Source organism: Theropithecus gelada, chromosome 11 (assembly GCF_003255815.1).
Source record: "Theropithecus gelada isolate Dixy chromosome 11, Tgel_1.0, whole genome shotgun sequence".
NCBI lineage: Eukaryota > Metazoa > Chordata > Mammalia > Primates > Cercopithecidae > Theropithecus > Theropithecus gelada.
In genome coordinates, this window is record NC_037679.1 from 39695263 (window position 1) to 39719242 (window position 23980).

General features: G+C 34.8%; 1 protein-coding gene across 2 annotated transcripts in view; it reads left to right on the plus strand.

Annotated features, from left to right (window-relative positions):
* The window catches only part of PTPRQ (protein tyrosine phosphatase, receptor type Q), a 251518-nt gene that overhangs the window by 184274 nt on the left and 43264 nt on the right, over positions 1 to 23980 (plus strand). For both annotated transcript variants that reach the window (XM_025403263.1, XM_025403264.1), the window contains 6 exons: positions 2775 to 3019; positions 5652 to 5718; positions 8816 to 8974; positions 9595 to 9817; positions 11507 to 11580; positions 22482 to 22581. In XM_025403263.1, coding sequence (XP_025259048.1) covers positions 2775 to 3019; positions 5652 to 5718; positions 8816 to 8974; positions 9595 to 9817; positions 11507 to 11580; positions 22482 to 22581 — 868 coding nt within the window. The remainder of the gene's footprint in view (positions 1 to 2774; positions 3020 to 5651; positions 5719 to 8815; positions 8975 to 9594; positions 9818 to 11506; positions 11581 to 22481; positions 22582 to 23980) is intronic.

Sequence of the window (23980 nt, forward strand, 5' to 3'; positions counted from 1 at the left end):
AGTTATGGTTCTAAATTAAAAGGTAAATTTTATCATCAGCATCCTAAAGTTCCATTTGTTCCTCTTTGGCTGCCAAGTATCACAGGTATCTATTTGCTGATTATGCCTTTTACTTCTCAATCCCTCCTACCTGTGAGGAAAGATATGATGAATGTACTCACATTTATACAATAAAACATTGTTTGTCAAACCTTAATGTGCTATCTGTTTCAAGTATATCACAATTTAATACATTTTTACTAAATCTCTAAGAGTAGGATTTTACATGTATAACCAAAAATTTGAGGGGTAGGAAGTTTTTTACAACATTGAGAGAATTTCTTTGCTTATCTAACTTAAAATCACATCCTAAATTTAGAGAAATATCTCATAAGAAAATACATTTATGATACAGCATAAAAACGTATAGCAACAAATGCAAAAATATCTCTCTTGAACCAGCTTAACCTTTATTTTAGCTTTGCGTTTTTCCATGTAAAATGAAGTATTTGGCACAATAGCATATTTATCTGCTTCTCTTTTATTCTTTGCTGTTCATTTATTTACATTTTTTACAAGATAATAAAGCTTGAACATCTGAACTGTTGACAGCCAAATACTACATTTCTTCATGGAAATTCCTTACTTAGTATGGAAGACTGTAACTATTTCAAGTTGATCAAAATAGGTATAGTCATTCAATCAGTCACTTACATAAAGAACACTAATTATGTTATGCACCAAGAAGTAGCTCCTATATTCATAAAATAACTTTTATCCTCATGCATATTTTAATAACGTATTGATGCTTAGCTTGTCATATGTTAAGCTGTTATTTATCTAAAATAAACTAAAATATTTATACTATAGAAAGAACTCTTAAAACCCAGCAATTAAAAAAAAATCCAATTAGAAAATTGACAGACCTGGGAGGCCGAGGGGGGCGGATCACGAGGTCAGGAGATGGAGACCATTCTGGGCATTCTGGCTAACACGGTGAAACCCCGTCTCATTGTTCAGTTCCCACCTATGAGTGAGAACATGCGGTGTTTGGTTTTCAGTTCTTGTGATAGTTTGCTAAGAATGATGGTTTCCAGCTGCATCCATGTCCCTACAAAGGACACAAACTCATCGTTTTTTATGGCTGCATCACTTGGACTCAGGAAGGGGAACATCACACACCGGGGCCTATCATGGGGAGGGGGGAGGGGGGAGGTATTGCATTGGGAGTTATACCTGATGTAAATGACGAGTTGATGGGTGCAGCACACCAACATGGCACAAGTATACATATGTAACAAACCTGCACGTTATGCACATGTACCCTACAACTTAAAGTATAATAATAATAAATAAATTAAAAAAAAAAAAAAAAAAAAAGAAACCCCGTCTCTACTACAAATACAAAAAATTAGCCGGGCGTGGTAGCGGACGCCTGTAGTCCCAGCTACTCGGGAGGCTGAGGCAGGAGAATGGCGTGAACCGGGAGGCAGAGCTTGCAGAGAGCCGAGATCGTGCTACTGCACTCCAGCCTGGGCGACAGAGCGAGACTCCGTCTCAAAAAAAAAAAAAAAAAGAAGAGAGAGAGAAAAGAAAAAAGCACATGACAACATAAGTTTTCAATACTATTAGCCATTAGGAAAATGCAAGTTAAAACCACAATAAGAGATTATTGTCTAGGTACTGGAACAGATAAGATAATTTAAAATATGGCCATGATACCCAGTGCAGCAAGGATACAGAAAGACCGAACCTCTCATACATTGCTAGTAGGAATGTAAAATGGAATAGCCACAATGGAAAATAATTTTGCAGCCACTTATGAAGCTAAACATGAAATTACTGTGTGACCCAGCAATCACACTCTTGGGCACTGATCACAGAGAATTGAAAAATTATGCTCACACAAACATCTGTCATCAAAGTTGATTGCAGTTTTATTAGTAATAATGAAAACTGGAAACAACCCAAATGTTTTTCCGTGGTTAAACAAAGTCTGCCACGTCCACAAAATGGAACATTACTCAGCAATAAAAACAAGAATGTACTATTAATACATATAGTATACACCTTGATGGACCTCAAGGTCGTTATGCTATTGTCATTTTCAAAATGACAAAACTATACAGAGGAAGAATTATTAGTGTTGTGAGGAAGCATATGCTGCAAATAAAAGAGGATACTAGGAGGGAATTTCTTTAGGGTGATGTAATAGTTTTGTATCTTGTTTATGGTGGTGGTTACAGGAATCTATACAAAAGACAAAATTGCATAAAAGTATAGACAAAAGCATGGAAAGTGGTGAAATTGGGATAAAGTCTGTAGTATGCACAGCATTGTCAATACTGTCAATATTAGTTTCCTGGTTTAATATTAAACTCCGGTTACATAAGATGTTACCAATGGGGAAAACTGGGAGAAAGTTAAATGGGACTGTATGTCCTGTTTTTGCTACTTCTTTTGACTCTAAACTGTCACACCATTGCACTCCAGTCAGGGTGACAGAAGGAGACCCTGTCTCAAAAACAAACAAAGATTAAAATGTCATAGAAACATATTGTGCATAAAAATAAGTGCATATAAAACAAACAAACTGGATCACCATTATGGTTGCTGTGAATTACAGATGTTAATAATTCTGTGATGCATCAGTCACTTTGCTAGTTTTCGTAGTTTGTATAGTTTAATTTGTGGAATACCCTTTAAAAACAGAAGTTCAAAGCAAATACATTTATGTGGAGATAAAAAGGAATAGAATTTTTTTAAACAATTAATTGTTAAATATTTTATTTTAGCCCCAAAGGACCCACCTAACAACATGACATTTCAGAAGATACCAGATGAAGTTACAAAATTTCAATTAACGTTCCTTCCTCCTTCTCAACCTAATGGAAATATCCAAGTATATCAAGCTCTGGTTTACCGAGAAGATGATCCTACTGCTGTCCAGATTCACAACCTCAGTATTATACAGAAAACCAACACATTCGTCATTGCAATGTTAGAAGGACTAAAAGGTGGACATACATACAATATCAGTGTAAGAATCCGTAGCTTCAGTTAATTTCCCAAATGACAATGTCAGTTTATGAACTTGGAGTTTAAAAATATTGCAGTTTGTATATACATTTCCCATATCTTTTTGTGAGATTGTTTGACATCTCAACAAAAATAAGTTTTGAGAACTGAAATTACTTATTTTCTGTTATAATACAAGTACTATGAAATCAAAATATGTAAATAACCGAGAAGTTTGCACAATAATAGTAGAAACTCAGAAATAAAAGAGAAAGAAAATGCACATTAACAGTAAAAGAGCAGTGATATATAAAGAGGTAACTCTGCCAAAAAAAGAAGCTATGTGTGATTATAAATTCAAAATGGAAAAGCAAATTTTTTTTTTTTTTTTTTTTTTTTTTTTGAGACGGAGTCTCGCTCTGTTGCCCAGGCTGGAGTGCTGTGGCTGGATCTCAGCTCACTGCAAGCTCCGCCTCCCGGGTTCCCGCCATTCTCCTGTCTCAGCCTCCCAAGTAGCTGGGACTACAGGCGCCCGCCACCTCGCCCGGCTAGTTTTTTGTATTTTTTAGTAGAGACGGGGTTTCACCGTGTTAGCCAGCGTGGTCTCGATCTCCTGACCTCGTGATCCGCCCATCTCGGCCTCCCAAAGTGCTGGGATTACAGGCTTGAGCCACCGCGCCCGGCCCGGAAAAGCAAATTTTAAGGGTGAAAGAAAGAAATAATTGTTTACATGTTTGAAATTATCATGCATTTTAACCAAGTATTACTAAAAGCTAATAGCATTTTATATCTTAATTCTAAATTACCTAAATTTGGACATAAATGTATTCATATACATACACAGAGACATATACACATACAATTTGTTTTATTCTTTCCCTACTTTTAGATCATCTTGAAATTTTCAAATAAAATTATATGGTTCAGAAAAATCATCTTCTAAGAAACAGAATTTACTCTAAATCTTCAAGTAGTTTAGTAATCTGCCTACCAACTCTTTATTAATATCAATGTAATTAGCAGGTCATTGATAATAATTTGTATATGTATGTATGTATAAAATGAATATATTTACTACTTCTCTCAGTCACTTTGAATTTATATCTTTATAAAATCTTGTTGGGATTCTTTTTGCATGTCACATTAAATAGCTTACCATTGTGAAAGATTGATTAGAGGGAAGATGATGACTAAGAGAATTAAGTAACCTGGGTTCAAATACTGGCTTCTGTGCCTGGGCAGCTTTATCAAATCTGAGCCCCAGATTCCTTATGTGAAAACTTGGTAATTGGAATAATAATTTATTTTATAGAATATTTGTGAGGATTAAATATTTCTAGTTATGGTAGGTAGTGAAAGGTATGTATATTTTGGCTATCGTAAGAGAGAAAATAGGAACCAAAAATGTGCAACTAATTAATAATTTTTAAAAATCCCTAAAAATCCTGTTTGCAGAGTGCAATCTGCAGTATCCTTAACACCTTGAAGTTTGTTAGGATGTATAACTTTAGCACCTGTACTGACCTACTGAAACAAAATCTGCATATTTGCATTTAACAAGGTTTGCAAATGACTTCTTTGCACACTGCAATTTCAGAGGCACTGCCCAAACTTTTCACTTATTATTTCACTTAAATGTTAGTTTCTACCATAAAGAAATAAAAATAACGGACCATACTATAACATATGTTTTTTATTTTTAATATTTATTTTTTTTTAATTTACAAACTCAATTATTTTCTCTAGGCATTTTTAAGCCACATTTTATGGTCTTGGTTATTTATCATATCTACCATATCATGTATATTATAATATTAATTCAATAAAAACATTTTAAAAATATCTAGAGTGTGGAAGGGTGGGCCACTAATGTATAAAACAAATTAAGTAATTCCCATAAACATTTTATATACTGAATTGGGTTTATCAGGTACAATGAAATAAGCCAAGAACATAGTCTTTGTTTAATACTGCAAGATAAAGTGAAGAAAATAAGATTCTGTGTCTACAGCTTCCTTAGCACAAAGTTAATTGAAAGGATTTCGTTTGTGTAAATCACCCTCTGTGTATACAAACAGAAATGTTTTATGTGCATATGCTGCATTATGCAGGTTATAGCGTCAGATACTTTGGGGCAGGGGTGAAGAAGGGCATAAAGGCCATCTTTCAGGGGAATGATTTAATACAGGAAAACTGGGAGGCTGAAGGAATAGGATTTCATCTCAGAGAAGGAAAAAAAGAGGATCTTGAATATGGATTTAAAGGAGGCCAGAGTTACCTAGCTACAGAGAGAAGGAACAGATGTTAGAGTAGATGACAGGAGAGCGTAGATCTAGTGGCTGTAGTGCTCTGTTCTTCCTATGTTCACATTAAAACCACAGTCGGTCCAGGTCTCAGTGATAGGGCTGTTTAGATCACTCAGCCTTTGTTCTCAGCGTTTAGTACTAGAACATCAATTTTAAGACATACTCCATTGTTAATGTTCTTCCTACACATATTATATTCAAGTGCAAGAAAATATAATTAATAGACTGTATGTAGTTGTTTTTTAAAGAATCATTTAAAATTACATGTAACTGTAATCAGTTTTATATATATATAAATACATACATAAGCATAACATGAAAATAGTAACAAATGTTTCTTTGTTTTAGATTTACGCAGTCAATAGTGCTGGTGCAGGTCCAAAGGTTCCGATGAGAATAACCATGGATATCAAAGGTACATACATGAGCTACCTTCCTATGAAATGCTATTAATCAGTGATTGTAATTTAAATTCCATACTTGAAATAAGGATGTAGACAAGTCTTTAAGTGATAAATATGCATATATTAAGCATATATTAAGTAGTAATATGTGGTTGTTAAAGCTATAGTTAAAAATGTTTAAATAATGATGTGAATTGCCATGTTAAATAAAGGGAATGTCTTTATTTTATATTTCTTTAATATATTTTATATTTCTAAGTTTAAATTTTTAAAGACAAATTTTATAGTCTGTTATTTTATGTTTCTTTAAATGTTATTGAAAAGAAAGTATGTTTAAATTGCCTAACATTAGACTTTGACTAGGTCTAATTAGATTATTATATTGTTTCACTGATTTTTATTTTGGAAGTGAGATTCTTTCAGCTAATCAAATAGTGTTTTTTGAACTACCATGTAGTTGGTTTATGATTCTGACTGTAAAGTAAGTCTATCAGTTCATGATTCTGGCAAGTATCTTTCATAGAAAATATAACTAAAAATTGGGTCCCCCTTTCAAAGAAAACAAAAAACATGAAACCCAAAAAAGATGATTAAGCGGAATTTAGAGCCATTCAAATGATCACGGTGCCCTTTCTTCCTGAGAGTGAAAACCAGCAGGTAATAATTGTGCCATCTCTCTAAAAATGTGTAATAAAACCTTCAGGGAGGTTTCAAAAACTGAAGTGGATGAACTTTTAGTAGAATTCTACCTGATATGTCTCTTTCTAAAGCAAAAAGTAACTTTTTTCAGTCTTTGGCAAATACAGCAGAGCACCATGATTAAAAGTGACAGCATTAGGCTGGGTCTAGGATCAAACTGCTGGATTGAATCATGGATTAGCCACTTGATATCTGTTTGAATTTGAGAAAGTTTCTTAACCTCTATAGGCCTGCAAAATGGAGATAATACTAGTTCCTATCTCAAAGTTCATTGTGAAGATTAAAAGAGAATCTGAAGAAACCCTTAAGACCCCTGCCTGGAAACTTGTACTATTAAGAATAAAAAACATTCCATGTTAGATGATACTGATAAATTTTATCTTTTTATCGATGGATTATTTATATAATTGTGATACTCTTTATAAGTGTTTGATTTAAATTGATAAATTATGTACTTTGGAAGATGTACAAATACATAAGGTCTTTAAAAACATCAATTATTTCACAAAATGACTTCACAAAGAATAGCATGACTCGTACCTTCTTAATTTATCTTTGTTGTTCAGTGGCAGACATGTAGGTGTGCAGATAGCAATACATGCATCACTTTTATGCTTTAGTAAAACTTCCCATTTCAGATGCTTTTCCCATCCCCATGCCAGGTTGGTTAATCTTGACTTTTACTCCTTACCTAAGGCAGGGAGACTTATGACTTCTAGTCTGGAGAAGATATATGAACATAGTCTTAGTGATGGGGTCCTAGAGAAATTATTTTTTCTCTACTAATACACATTATTTTATTAACAATGTGGAATATTCCATTGGTAGTAGTCTCATGAAATTTGCATTTGATAGGTAATATGAAGTCATATAGTAATGTCCAATGCTGGATTCCTCTAACTGGAAATCTTTGCCTGGGTACTCCCCAGTGACCTGGCTGAGAGTCTCAGAGCTACCTGAAACCTGAGCCTCTTCCTACTGAATCCTGCCTTTCATCTTCCCTTTTACGGGTGTCATACCTGCGATCTGTGGCACTTACTCCTTCCCTCTGTCCCTTAATTCTTCACAGATAATTCCCCCAAGAAACCTCTTACACATCCAGTCTCATTTTAGCCTTTGTCTTAGTACTCAAACTGATACATTGAGTAAGAAATTTACATTTGAATCTGATGCTCAAAAAAGAGTGAACTATAGAACCGAGTCAAAAAAATTGATTCAAATGTTGGTATTTGTCTTTGATAACTATGTGACATAAGCTCTTTTCCCTATCTACAAAATGAAAACAATATTGCTAATCCTGTGGGATTATTGAGAAGCTTTAAAAAAGAGAGTCTTAAAAAATATGGAAATTGAAATTTGGTTAAGTAACTTACTGATGCTCAAGCACTACACACACACACACACACACACACACACACACACACAGAGAGAGTGAGCTGTAAGACCAAATGAAAGAAGCAGAGCTTCTTTACATATAGTTTGGAGATATTTGTATGCATTGATGATAAATTATAAATTATCATGGCTCTTCTAGAAGTTATTCTGGTAATCTGTTAAGATTAAAAGTACATATATCTTTTGTTGTAGAAATTCTTCTCATAGAAATCTATTTCATAGAAACAAAAGGATAAGTAAATAAAGCTCATTGTAAAACAAGGCTAATTATTGTAGCACATGTGTAAAAACTGGAGGAAAAGTGAATTCCTATCACCAGATGAATGGTTGAATAAATATGATGCAGCGACACCATGATATGTAATAATAGTCGTTAAGAAGAATGAGTTAGCGCTGTACCTGGTCACTTGGAAACACTTAACCAAGTTATATTTAAGCAAAAAAGCAGTATGAGGGGTAATTATAATACATACTAGAGCCCCATTAGAAAAAGCAAACAGTGAGAAGAGTGTATTGTGCATGACTATTTATCTATTTTGATATGATTATGTGAACATGGAAGAAAATATGGGAAACTATCAGCTAGATGTTTAGCATGGATTAACTGTGGGAGGGGTGCTGGTATGACTAGAACAGAAATTAGTGAACCAGCTAAAAGAAGCAAAAGAAACTACACTAAAATTATAGTAAAGAGTAAATACGTTTATGCATTTATAAAAAATATATATGAGTGAGAGCATATATAAATTGAATTTTTAATATGCAAAGAGGAGTCAGGTGCCTGAAAATCACACCTGGGCTCTATTATCTCAGGAAAGTCTCAAATACATAATTATGCTTTCAGGAGATAATAATTGCTAAATGTCTGCTCTCTCCAAGCACAACTCTGTATAATTTGTTATTTATGTTTGTCATCGCTTTATCGGTAAATTATCTGCATGAAAGGGAAAGGGTTTTTCTTTTACTGATGAAGCAAAAACATCAATTGTAGCGACATTTCTTCTTTGTTTATAGCTCCAGCACGACCAAAATCCAAACCAACCCCTATTTATGATGCCACAGGAAAACTGCTTGTGACTTCAACAACAATTACAATCAGAATGCCAATATGTTATTACAGTGATGATCATGGACCGATAAAAAATGTACAAGTGCTTGTGACAGAAACAGGAGGTATCATCAAATGTCAGTTCATCTTTTTAAATCGTGGAGTGTAAATTGCTGAGTGCTAAAAAGAATGTAGTTCAAATTAAGATTGACTACCAGTTATCACACACCTCTTGAGATTAATAGATTGTCAATATTGTTATTAGCGATACCAATCATTTCTTTGTAAGTAAATAAATAAATCATTTATTTATTTTATGTATAAAACTTTTATAAATGTCATTTATTTATACCAATGATTTATTTATTCTTATTTACCTAGCAAGGAAAGGCACAGTTAAAATATGTGATTTATTAGTTCCATATACTAGTAGACAAACATGTTTTGATTTTGGTAAGATGGAATCTTGATAGCTTCTTTGGAGGTGTGAACAAGTTAGTTATTCTTGATTGAGGGATGTTCTTTCTCTACCTGATAAATCATCCTTTATAACAATTCCTGTAGATTCCCATGTAACAGAGAAGAACAGGGTTACCTGCCTATCAAGGTGGATCACTTGAATCATCTCTGGTGACTGATGTTGCATCCAGATTCCCCTTATGAAATTATAAAAACGCTATTTATAAATGTAAAAATATATTCATATGTTATTTGTAATTATTATTCTCTTTATTTCTGAAAATAGCTCAGCATGATGGAAATGTAACAAAGTGGTATGATGCATATTTTAATAAAGCAAGGCCATATTTCACAAATGAAGGCTTTCCTAACCCTCCATGTACAGAAGGAAAGACAAAGTTTAGTGGCAATGAAGAAATCTACATCATAGGTGCTGATAATGCCTGCATGATTCCCGGCAATGAAGACAAAATTTGCAATGGACCACTGAAACCAAAAAAGCAATACTTGTAAGTACAGGTTATATCTACCATGCATTCTGTTAGCAAGCTAGTTAGTAACTTTCATCCATTCACCTGTCCTTTCATCTTTCCAGTAAGCACTGGATGCCCACCATGTATAGTGACCTGATTTTTTCCAGCACTAGGAATAGAAAGATAAACCAAAAATTATTCTTACATTCCATAAACATACAGTATTATAGGGGAAACAGGCAACCCTAAGAGTAATTATGATTTGATAAGTTACATAAGGACATTGTGAAAAATGTACTACTGGAGAACATAGGTATATAGGAGAATTTGTTTCTTTCTGTAGAGGACAGTGTGACTAATGTGTTTTTCACTTATTATTTTGCCATGCATGCTGATGTACAGGATTTTTGAAACACTATCCTATCCTTTGATTTAACAGTGACTTCCCTTTATGTCACTCATAACAGTAACTCTCTACTTTTTATCTCGTCAAACATCTGAATGAGTGATAGAAATATTTAATACTACCTTTAATATTTAGCTATTTATAGCCCCTAGAAACCTAACATTTTAAAATCAATTTGATATTTTGTCTGTATTAAATTATTTGCCAAATTGATTATTTTTCTTTTGAATTGATTGTATTATTTTTATATCATAAGACTACAATTTTTAAAAGAATCATCTTAACCTTGTGTGATTTTCAAAATATAATTTTTACTAGTAGTTTTAAAAATGCAGGTGCTTTCATTTGTGCCTGTTAGTTAAAACATTATCAAATTCATTACAAATGTCCTAAGCCAAGTTAACATTGGAAAAATTAGAGAAATTAGGCAAATAAAAATAATGCTTTATCATCTGTATTAAATACAATTACTTTGGTTCAAATTCTAGGTTATTGCCTGAATATCTATTACATATATGATAATTTTAAAAGTGATATACCACCAAGTATCATGTTTATTCATATTTATAGTTTATTTTGCATATTTGTTCCCGAAACAGATTCTTCATATAACAAATAAAATCATAAGAATTTTATAATGGTAGAAGTTAAATCATGTATTGCAATGTATTGGTTTTATGTTTTTAAATGCCCTTATGCCTTTATTTTTAAATTAAGTAAATTTCAATTGTCTCTGAGGATTTGAGCATCTTTTTGTAATTTTTAAGCTTGATCTTCTCCTGTATCCTTTATTTCAAATGCTATGGAAGCATAAAAATATAGAGATGCAACTGTGCACACACAGAAATAACAAACATTGTTCCTGATGTGTTTACATGTGAACAAGACAAGTTCTATATCATCATTCTAATCTGATTCATTAGCGTTTGCTGAAGTGATTGAGGTATAACAGTTATTATGCCTTTTATTTATAAATTATGTTAGTGGAACATCCTTCACAGATATCAGATCATTTCATCTAAAGAAATCCATGAAGGAGGTGATCTGCTTCAATTGTTTAAGCTGCTAACTGTTCACGAGTTTACCTAATTTTTAGCCCCTGCCTCAACAAATTCATTGGGTCAAAGTACGAGATAATTATTTGTCTCATATGAATATAGCATGTATTTCTCCTGATGATGATTCCATTCAAAATTTTCATCTTGTAAATTCATTTTATTTTGAATAAAATATATAGTTTTTATAATTATTTCTTGAGTTATTCCTAGGAAAAATCACATGATATGCAAAGTGTTGATTTTTCTTTTTTTATTTTATAGATTTAAATTTAGAGCTACAAATGTTATGGGACAATTTACTGACTCTGATTATTCTGACCCTGTTAAGACTTTAGGTAAGACATATTTTGAAGTTTAATTTATAATCTCAACATATTTATCAAAGTTGGAACATTTATTAGTAAATGATTAATCCATGTCTAGATGTTCTTAAATACAAACTCATTTAAATGTTAATTAGCCTCTCTAATAATATTTGTGGGTTTTTAAAATTTTTTATTTTAGGTTTAGGAGTACCTGTGAAGGTTTATTACATAAATATGTGTCATGGGGGTTTTCTGTACATATTTTTACATCACCCAGGTATTAAGCCCAGCACCCAATAGTTATCTTTTCTGCTTTTCTCCCTCCTCTCACCCTCCAGCCTCAAGTAGACGCCAGCATCTGTTATTTCCTTCTTTGTGTTCTTAAGTTCTTATCATTTAGCTCCCACTTATAAGTGATAATGTATGGTATCTGGCTTTGTGTTCCTGCATTAGTTTGTAAGGATTATAGCCTCTAGCTCAATCCATGTTCCCACAAAAGATATGATCTTGTTCTTTTTATGGCTGCATAATACTCCACGGTGCATATGTACCAAGACACCTGCACACTGTTCACTGCAGCACTGTTCACAATAGCAAAGACATGGAATCAACCTAAATGCTCATTAATGACAGACTGGATGAAGAAAATCTAAAAGTATTTGTAATCTTCCTTTAAAAAGTGGATGTTCCATACATTCTTATCTGGACATTGGTTTTGTCAGGGTATTGGTTCTATGCTGAGATAACTAACATTATACCAAATAAATATTTATTTGGTTCTTTTAACATACAATCTTAAATATAAAGCATTTTTACCTATATATGCTTGTGGAAAATTTCCTTAAATAACCCTAAAAACTATACTCTTACAAGTCCTTTTTAAAATATTTATTTTAAACAACTCCTTCATGAGTTTCTTTCACTTATACCCATCTAAATCAAGCTTACATAACACAAGAATACGGTTTAGTCATATATATATATATATATATATATATATATATATATATATATAAAATCGTCGTCTCATTATCACCATTGCCATACTCCTATCTAACATTAAATATTCTCTGCCTGACACCCTTCTAGCTCTTTGCACATATTAACTGGCGAACTCATCTCAACTATCTTTTAAGTTAGGTCAGTGCTTCTCAGAGTGGTTTTATAACCCAGGGGATATTTGGCAATGTCTGGAACCATTCTTGGTTGCCATAACAGAATGGTAGTGATGGTGGTGCATGCTACTGGCATCTAGTGGGCAAAGATTAGGAATGCTGCTAAATTTCCACAATGCACAGAACAGCCCATAATGTCAGTGCTCCTGAGGATGAGAAACTCTGACTTAAGCCCTAATGTTGACTCCGTTTTACAGATGAGGAAAACAACGCCCAGATTCTTTCAGTATTTAAGTGGCTAGGCCAGGATTCCAACATTACAGAACAGGATTTCATAACACTACATTACAAACACGGGATTTAGACCTGCGTTCAAATCTTGGCTCAAATCTTGGCTCTGTCACTTGAGAAAATAATTTAATTTCTATATATCTGAGTTTCCTTTGTTGGGAAAATATTGATAAGATTATTATCCTTGAGGAGTTGTTGAAGTTTTGCATTAAACAACATATATAAAGATATTAATATTTTATAGTTAGTAAATTTTTTAAGTTTAATAGCTTTTTGGGGTAGATTATAACAACATATTTCAGAAGTATTTTTATTTAGGAGAAATTATTTCTCTAGCATTTCACTGAGAGGATCACAACATTCTATATCATTTGCACCAGGCCCTCTAAAGCTCCAATTTATTTGTCTGTAATACCTTAAAGAACTGTGTGAACAGGGTATTTCTGGGGCACCACTTGAGAATGTGGGACTTTGTGTGCTGCTCAGAACCTAGAGAGCTGTTGCTCAGCGTATCTTGAACTGCTGATAGACTTCAGTGAGAGTTATGACTGGAGAAAGACAGATTGTCCCAACATTTTTCGCCAGAAATTCTCATCAGGTTATGGAAATACTAATTGTACAAAAAGCCAGCCTCCACAGCCTCTACATACAATCAAGGAAACTTTGCATCTTGAAGAAATAAAGAAGGGGCATGTAGTTTGCTACGTAGATGTCTGTAGAGAAATAAAAAATAAAGTTCTTTGGCTAAAATGCTTTTTTACCAAACAATTTCGTCATTTTAAAGCTAGCTGATTAGTCTTGTGGTTTTGAAATTGTATCAAGTGTTTCTTCATTTGATAGGTGAGTCTATCACACTCTGATGCCACCATAGTAAAATAAATGTCTTCTTGTCATCAACATAATTTCCTATAGGTTACAGCATTCAGAAGTCATTACTCCAGCTAAGTAGTGATCCTGGTGCATTTGCCAGTGGAAGGTAAAAGACCTAGACAAGACAGATAACTCATGTGTCTTAGGAGATAATATTTTATAGGAGCAGTGCTGAAAGGAGCTAGCCTTGCTGTGTTGTATGATGTTCTCTTTCATCAGCTTACTGGTTTCATACAGATTTTTCATGGGAAGGCAACATGTCCAGTCAGTTATCTGAGAGGCAAAGTTTAGACATTCAGGGTAATAGAAATGAGAAAGAAAAGCCGTAAAAGGGGGAAGCCCCAAGGATCAGGAACCACAGTGCACAGGAGCATGATTCCTTAGATTCTGCTAAATGGCTTCTCTCTGCCCAATGATGGCCTCATCCAGCACTACAGGTAATCTCAAGGAGCTCCTCAGTAATAGTCTTCTCTTTCTTCTTTCCACTCACAGTCAAGGTGGTGGAATACAACCGTTAATCCTGGAATGTAGCAGAACACACAGTCAGGTTTCTGATTCCTTCTTTGGAATTATAACCACTGCCACCCCAATCATCTAGGTATGAATCTTGGTGTGCTGTGGTAACAGAAGGAGTCCACAGTGAGTAAAAGATGTGTAATAAAGGACAGAGCACAGGATCCTACGAAGACTAGGGAAGGAGGGACTGATGAAACGTAGACTGGACACAATACATAGAAAGGCATTGGGCTGCTGGGGGATAGTGACAAGGAAGGGTCCTATGTATCTATTATCAAATTACTTGGAGTTCAGTATATTATTTGTAGACCAGTGGCATAATGACAGTCTTTTAGGTTGCTCCTTAGAGTGATCTTCCAGGGACTCTCTCCTGAGATACAGCAGCTTTGTTAATTGGCCTTTACCCTACAATGGTTATTCTGGATTGACCACATGGAGTTCTGTTATTTAGATAGTCATTTATAGCGAGTAAGACAGTGACAAGTGGAAACAGAGGAACTTCCTTGGTTTGTAATTGTTAGTTGTGGTGAAATGAGAATGCACCACTGGAGCAGAATTCCTCAATGACTAGCAAAGTAGCCCAGCCATTTCTCTGGTTAATGGATTTAACACCATCAATTACTGTTGTCATATTTCCTTTCTACCAGACGATTGAGTGCCGTGGTTCTATGGAGAGTCACTTTGATAGGTCAGGCAACAAAGAACATCCCCTAGAAGTGGTCCTGGTCCATTTGACATTAATAGAAGGCTGTACATCAGGAGTATCCAATCTTTTGGCTTTTCTGGGCCACGTTGAAAGAAGAAGAATTGTCTTGGGCTACATATAAAATACATCAACACTAACAATAGCTGATGAACCAAAAAAAAAAAAAAAATTGTACAACCATGTCTTAATGTTTAAAGAAAGTTTTAGAATTTCTGTTGGCCCACATCCAAAGTTGTCCTGGGCCAAATGCAGCCCATGAGCTGCGAGTTGGACAAGCTCACCACAGATTCAAAAGAGTTTTTAGTAAAAGAACTTTGCAAGGGAAGAAACTCTAGAAGAACTCAAAGAGAAAACAAAGTTTATCAGTTCTCCAATGGTCAGTGGTAAGAATGGTTTCATGGTTGTGAGAACGGAGGCAGGCAAATAATAAAGTGCATTCATATAATACCCCTAGTGTCATCAGAAGATGAGAAAGGGTAATTGAGTCCTTTTTTCTCTCAAATATGTCATGTGTTGGGATATATGAATCATTTGCGGCAGGTTAGGAACTCAAACATTCCTAATAAGCCTGCTGAAGACATATGTGTGCATGTAATCCCAGACTACAGAGAGAGAAGTCTAGGTCCCATCAAGGTCATCCACCCACCAGGGGATAAGCATTCATTCACTGGTATTTTGCACACCACAGGCAGTGAGCACTAAGCCGAGCTGCCTGTCTGTTGAAACTTTAGGATTTAAGAGCTTTTGCAAGGCTCTGTTTCCACAGACCATTGTAGTGGTAATTACGCCTCTCAGAGACATCATTATTTGGAGTTTAAAATTAGGGGCAAAAGAATCACCATAGACTGATAATCTTAAAAATGTTTAAGTTTAGTGAAAGGGGCTAATGAAAGTACAAGTGAGAGGGGGCCAGATAGAGCTTCACTGGATGGATAAGTACGAGACTGTGGAAGAGCAGTTTGCATTTAGGGAAACCTTTCTGGTCTGTAGGGATAAACAGGGAAGATAACATATGCATTATTTTAATCCTAAATAAATACTTGAAACTTATTTGATTTCGTTTTTACTCAAGATTGAATATTGGCATTTTTATTGTCAAAATTCACAAAAAACACTTTTAAAGTTTTTGAAGAAATCTTCCCGAGGCACTTCACTGTATGGAAAGTGCTTGTAGGCAATGTTTTGATTACAAGGGTTAATTATAGAGGAATCCTGTGATTTGAAAACCAGACACCCATTTCTGTACCTTACAGGGCTCTCATTAAAGCTGAACATGATGAAACCTTAAACCCCATGGCAAAGGCACTCTGTGATTGTTTTCTTTTGTCATAACACTTCTCATTTAATTACTATGCTAACAATGAAAAGTTCCAATGTGCTCACTTAGATTCAGAAATAGGGAGTTGCTATGTGTCTTTTGCATCCAAGGGATTACTTCCCTAAAGTCACCAGAGGAACAGAGGAAGGTTGTATTTTGTTAACGAGACAGTGGTAATGTGGTAGTGAACCTCACAGACTATGCAGTCAAGACAGACATATTTCAGGCAGGCTTAGTTTATATATTGAATTCATGAGATTGTGGGTTAGTTACTTAACCAATTATTTTTAAGTTCTGAAATCTTATTTCTAAAATGAGAATACTAATACCCACTTCAGAAGCTAACGAGGAGATTAAGCCAGATGAATAAAATGGATGAATAAATATGAAATGTTTGTTAATAAAAATACCTGTCATTGTTTATGTACCAAGTCTTTACGGGGTTTTCCATATAAACTCATGCATCTTCACTGTAACTCTGTAACAAGACCTCTTATTTACATATCGCCAATTTCTAGGTAAGAAATTTGAAGCATTGTGGTTTTTAGTAACTTCACCAAGGTTTTTAACCATCCCAAAGGTGGTAGCAGAACCTGCTTTCAGACCCAGGCAGCATGACCCCAGTCAGTGCTGTACTTGCAACCATTGCACACACTATCTGCAAATCACTAAGTCCCCAAGTAGCCCCCAGTTCTTTACCATGGGTGATGTTTCTGCTCCCACATCCTATCTTTGCTTACCATTTTCTCTTCTTGATATTTTTAATTATTTCTAGCTGCTCTCTTTTCTCACACTTTGTCTTGGCTCTTGAGGTTAGTGTTCACAGGTAAGCATGTGTTGTTTTTGTGTGCAAAGATATGTTTTATTTTTATTTTTTTTAACACTGAATAATGTGACTTTTCTCACACCCTAGCAAACACTTTATTAGCTACTTTTAAATTTTTTCCTGTCTGTATGGATGAAAATGATGTTCATTCCTATAGGGTGTTTTAATCTATATGTTTAAAATTTTATTGAATATTGACAGATTACACATGTATATATTTATGGGGAACAGAGTGATGGCATGATATATGTATACCATGTGCAATTATTGAATCAAGTTAATTAACAAATCCATCACCTCAAGCACTTATCATTTATTCCTCCTATCTAACTCTATTTCTTGAATTATGGAATTGAGTAACTTTTAGTAAATTATTTGCCTTGTGTTTGAATATCCTATGTGACTAGCACTGGGTCAAAAGAGAAGATGAACTCCTTATACTTCAGTCCTGTTATAAGAACTCATTTTTTCTAATAATAATAATAATAATAATAAAGAAGGAGGAGGAGGAGGAGGAGAAGGAAAAGGAGAAGGAGGAAAAGATTTTCCATTTTATGTGCACCTTTGTATTGAGCCAGGCATTGTACTATGAGCTTTACATCTCATTGAATTCAAGCTTCTCCTTAGAGAATAGGCTTAAAAACGGACTTAAAAAGTTGGATACATATGCTGAATTTAAATAATGATAACTTCAGTCAGAAGATAATACTTATGAAAAATTAGTGCTTTAGAATTATGATTTGCCAAATTATAGTAGTATAATTTATTATGTAAACAGAACAGTTTAATGTGATTTGTCACAGGATTTTAAGTCTAGTCAGAAATGACTTGCGCCTATTACAAAAAGAATCATGTTTATATTTTTAAGTAAAAGAATTCCATTTTCTATTAAAGGATTCGGAGAAGTGACATCATTCTGTACTGTTAATGCTCTGTGGGTCCATGCATAACAGTGAATCAGAAAGTGTACTTGATAATCAGGGAACATTTTGTCCTCTCTTAGTGACACTTTTGTAATTCATGTGCCCAAAGGATTACATATTGTTTATTAATATATTATATGTCATTTCCTCATTTGGCCAGTGCTTTGAAATGGTCATCTAATCTAAAAAAATTTTTCGTGTGGTCTATGAGAACATTTTTTTCCCACTGAGTTCTAAGACCCAGTGATTCATTATTACCTAATAAAGAGGATTCTTTATTCATCTTCATGCCTCCTTTCCCAAGCATATCCAATTAGAGTCACCATGTGAAAATTCATAAATCAAACCATTCGTATTTTAATGTATAAAAAAGTGTATCTAAAATACTTTATAGATACATGCTGCTTTCTCATTTTTAACATTTAGCTGGAGATTCTAGCAGACAATGAAGTGCTGATAACTATTTATTCAAATCCACCATGCAGGATAGCCACAAGAACTCTTTTCATATTGGTAACATTTCATAAGTACCAATACAGGACAAAAAAATGAAGCATTAATACTTGCCTATTTTACAGATAGGTAACCTATTTTGTCACTTGACTGTAATACTTTGTGCAGTAAAATTATAAATCATCATGTAACTTAAAATTGATTACAATTTTAATTAGTAGTTGTACTTAAAAGAAATTATTAATAATTTTTATATTCTTACTTGGTTCAATGCCTGATCTTCAAACATGAACATTTTTAATGTTTTTCAAAATCAAAATATTTGTTCATTAGTAAATTTAGCAAATATTTATTTAACATTTACTATGTGCACAGTACATCTCTCAGAACGTGGAATAGTTTTGTATAAAACAAAAACCCCTGTACTCAAAGGGGCTTACATTCTGGAGGGAAGGACAGAGAATAAACAGTAAGAAAAATATATAAGTTATTTATATGTTAAAAGAAGATAAAGTTATGGAGGAAAAAAAGTAGAACAGAGGGAAGGAGGAGTGCAGGGGGAGGCAGAAAGTGCAGGGAGTTGTGTCCTTCAATTTTAAATAGGGTGCTGTGTTAGTCTGCTCAATCTGCCATCACAAGATGTCATACATGGGGTGTGTTAAACAATTGAAGTTTATTTCCTCACAGTTCCGAAGGCTAGAAATCTAGGATCAAGGTTCCTGCCCATTTGGTATCAGGTGAGGGCTCTCTTTCTGGCTTACAGATGGTTGCCTTCTTACAGTGTCCTCACATGGCCCTTCCTTAGTGCATGAATGGAGATAGAGAGAATATGGTAGGGGGAGGAGGAGGAGAAAGGAGTGAGTCTCACACACACACACACACACACACACACACACACACAGAGAGAGAGAGAGAGAGAGAGAGAGAGATGGAGAACAAACTGTGTCTCTTCTTATAAGTTACTAATCCTATCAGATCAGGGCCCCACCCTATGACCTCATTTAACTTTAATTACTTTCTTACTCCAAATGCAGCCACACTGGGGATTCGGGCTTCAACATATTAATTTGGGGGAAGCACATGTATTCAGCATGTATAGCATTCACTATAACAGATGGTCATCGAGAACGTATTTCAGCAAACCTTTAAAGGAAATGAAGTGGCTACCCAGAAAGATATACAAGGGATACACACCTTTGCAGGCAGAGGAAGAAGCTGCTGCAAAAGCCCTGTGTCAAGAATGGCTTTGTGTTATTCATCATTAAGGAGGCTAATCTGGCCCCCTAGGAGTAAGCAAGCAAGGTGGGGACTGGAAGGGAAATCAGAGGGGTAACAGGGGACCAGACAGTTAATGAGGGACCAGATCACACAGGCCACTGAAAGGATATGGGCTTTTCTCGGTGAGAGATGAGGAGGATTTTAAGCAGAGAAATAATATTTTAAAAGGATTGTCCTTGCTTGTATATTGAAAATAGGCGGAATAAGGACAAAGGTGGATACGGGGAGACTTGCTAAGTTTTTAGTTCTGCAAGACAGGATGGTGGCCTAGATCAGGTTATTAGCAGCAAAGGTGGAGCAAAGTGAATGGAACATACATAAAAGTAGAAAAAATAGTGTCACGAACCCCCAAATACCTACTAACTAGATTTAATAATAATTAACATTTTGCCACATTTGTTTTATTTAGGCATTTGTTCACTTATTTCTGAAGTAAAGTAAGTCACAGAACGCATATTCCACTCCTAAATACTTTAGTATGTTTCTCTAATAAGTACATTTTTATTATATTGCTGTGGTTAAACTTAGTAAGTTATCAGTATTATTTAAGCTACTTGTATATACGTTTTCAAATCACCCTTTGATTTTTTTATTTATAGTTAATTTATTTGAATCAGGATCCAAATAAGAATTTGCACATTATCTTTGATTGTTCTCTTTCTTCTATTTTTTTTAAAGAGCCTTCTTTTCTCCTTTCTTTTCCCCCTATGTCATAGACTCACTGAAGAAATCAGGTAAGTTGTCACGTAGGAAGTCCCATATTCTGGATCTGTCTGGTTGTTTTCTCTTGATGTCCTTTAATTTTTTTTCTTTCTGCCACTTTCTTGTAAATTAGAAATAAGAACTAAAGGTTTGAGTATTCACAGTCAACATTACTGTCAGAAATACATTATAGGTCTTGCTGACTAGATCAAAATACCTTCCATCAGGAAGTGTAGAATATCTGATTGTTACACGTGATGCTAAAATTGATCAGTAGGCTTGGTGGCAGCAACAGCATGATACTCCATTGAAAAGTTGGTTTTGACCACTTACAACCAGCAAATAATCTATACAGTGATATTTTGTCATGCTATAAATGTCCAATTCCCCATTAACTTTCCTCCTAATCATTTTAGAATACATTTATGTTTGTTACCTGAATCAACTATTTCATTAGAAATACTGATTATTTTTAATTTTATCTCTCCTTTATCAGTTATTCAACAAAATTCTCTTCTAATAAAGAGCTTTATCTCCTTAACGAGGGCTATTTTTTTTTTTTTTTTTTTTTTTGAGACGGAGTCTCGCTCTGTCGCCCAGGCTGGAGTGCAGTGGCGCGATCTCGGCTCACTGCAAGCTCCGCCTCCTGGGTTCACGCCATTCTCCTGCCTCAGCCTCCCGAGTAGCTGGGACTACAGGCGCCCACAACCGCGCCCGGCTAATTTTTTGTATTTTTAGTAGAGACGGGGTTTCACCGTGGTCTCGATCTCCTGACCTTGTGATCCGTCCGCCTCGGCCTCCCAAAGTGCTGGGATTACAGGCGTGAGCCACCGCGCCCGGCCAACGAGGGCTATTTTTAAAAAGTCATAAAATACAGTTCAGATAAGAAAGGCAGAAAAATATACATTTCAATTACAAATTAATCAAGAATATTTAGGCCAAGGAGATGGTCTAGTTATAGCCAGAGTTTACAAATTAGTATTTTTTTTAACTATTGAGTACTAGGATTGATAACTGGGTGATGAAATAATCTGTGCAACAAACCCCTGTGACACGAGTTTATCTATATAACAAACATTCACATGTGGCCTCCGAATCTAAGATAAAAGTTTTTTTAAAATCAGTATTTTTGTTATTTTTATTTCTTTTATTAAATAATATTATTTTTTATTTCCAATCAGTTTCCATTTTTATCCAATATAAGGCTTAAGTTCTTCCCTCTTTGGCCAGTAGGAGCCCCTTCAGGAGGATCCTTTGTTCCTTTTATACCAGTAGCCTTTTGTTAGCTTCCTAGATCTCTAGCACCATTATATGTCTTGAATTGGTTTTGTTCCTTACTCCCACTTTGCAATTACCATCGTTCCAAGGTTACATGGTTTCTTTGGTGAAAAGTACAAATATGTTGAAGATAGAGCCTACGGGATTTCCTCACATGTTTTGAATGTATTCCATGAAAGAGAGTCAAAGATGACTCCAGGGTTTTGGCCTTAGCAACTACAGTAATGGAGTGTCCATCAACTGAGAGGTGGGAGGATACAGGGGAAAGGAGGGAAGTGTACATGTTCAATTTTGGACATATCGATTTTAACATTTTAAGTATACTTCAAAATAAAGACGTCTGGTAGACAGATATGTAAGTCTGAAGTCTGGTAGATAAAAACTAAGCAGTCATCATCACATAAATGAAATTAAAACTGGGAGACTAGATGGGCTCACACTGGGAGTGAGTTTAGATAGAAAAAACAAGAGGACCCAGGACAGAGCCCCAAAGTTAAAAAATCTAGGAGAAGAGGAACAAACAATTTGCTACGTTTTACTAGTATTCTTCAGCAAAGAATATTTTCTTATGCCAAGATAATGCTTTTTGGTAGTTTGGGATCCAAGATAGGATTCCATAATAATATTTAATGATCATGTTATCCCTCTTCTCCAGGGGAAGGACTTTCAGAAAGAACCGTAGAGATCATTCTTTCTGTCACTTTGTGTATCCTTTCAATAATTCTCCTTGGAACAGCTATTTTTGCATTTGCAAGGTAAGATTTATTTGTGCTTATATTCCAGGATGCTTTATGGGCATTATATCAGTCATAATCCAATCAGGAGACAGAAGCCACAACAATTACTTGAATGGGAAACATTTTTATTTTTAATATTTTTAATAGACAGATAAAAATGTATTTATCATGTACAATATGATACTTTAAAGTGTGTATGCATTGTTGATTCACTAAATCTAGCCATAAAAAGAAAGAAATCCTGCTATTTGAACAGAAAACATTTAATATAAAGAACTGTTAACTAGCAGAAATGGCTAACTACTAAAGAGAGTAAAAGAGAAATCTTAGAGTCCAGAAGTAGCAAGCACAACAAAGCAGCTACTCTCTTTAACTTGAGGGAGAGAGGACAGTAAACAACCAGAACTGAAAGAAGTTGTCTCCCAAGACTTACATGGAATCGCTACTGCGAGCACATGCAACCTATCACCTACCAGTGAGCAAAGAAATATGACAGAGGGAAGGGGCTGGAGCTGTTCCGTAGAAGCTACCCATCATTATTAGATGGTAGGCAGGCTGGAATTGGTAATAGAAGCATCCCATTCTTGCTGAATGGTGTAGGTGAATCGTTCACCAATGGCATGGGCAGAACATTCACTTCAGAGGCAACAACAGCTCATCCAAGTGAGCTGCTGGGCTCTCGCAATGAATAACAATAATGCAGGACTGGGTCCACAAGGGCGGTGTTTTCCTCTTGCTACTGCCTCTCAGGGTCACTCTAGTGCCCTCTATTGACAAAAACCTCACATTCGGTCGGCTGGCAAAAGAGAAATGTAGGTTCCACCTCCAATATCAAAGAGCACAGCAAACAAGAGGAGATTTGGAGATGTGAGACAACAAGGTGAAAACACAAAAGCAGAAGCTTTCAGGCCATCTACATCTTTTAAAGTAATTTATAACTCTGATAGGTTTAATTTAAAATGTCTCAATCAGGTCTAAATATTAAAGTTTATACAGAAAGAGATCTCTTTTACAGTTAGAACAACACTTGTAAAATGTGCAGCTTCCTTATATGGTAGACCCTCTTCTCAGGCTTACTTTGTGAACATGCCTGTGTTGAATTTTCCAAGTGTATCTTTCCATTCTCAGCATCAGCATTCTAATTCCCTTATTATTCACAAGGCCTCATTGGAAATCTTACTTCTGACCTCAAAATCTAGCTTAATAAGGCAGATTGCCAAGTTAAAGTGATGTTATATTTGTAAAATAAACTTTCTACCAATTTCCTAAATAGTTCAACGGATCATTCTTATTTCAGCTGAAGAGTGTAGTTGTGTATTCTAAATGCTATGTATTATGGTTCATCTAGACGCTCTTAAAGCATAATTTTAATAGATAATTTGAAAGGCTCTTGAAAAAGATATTTTCTCTATACCAC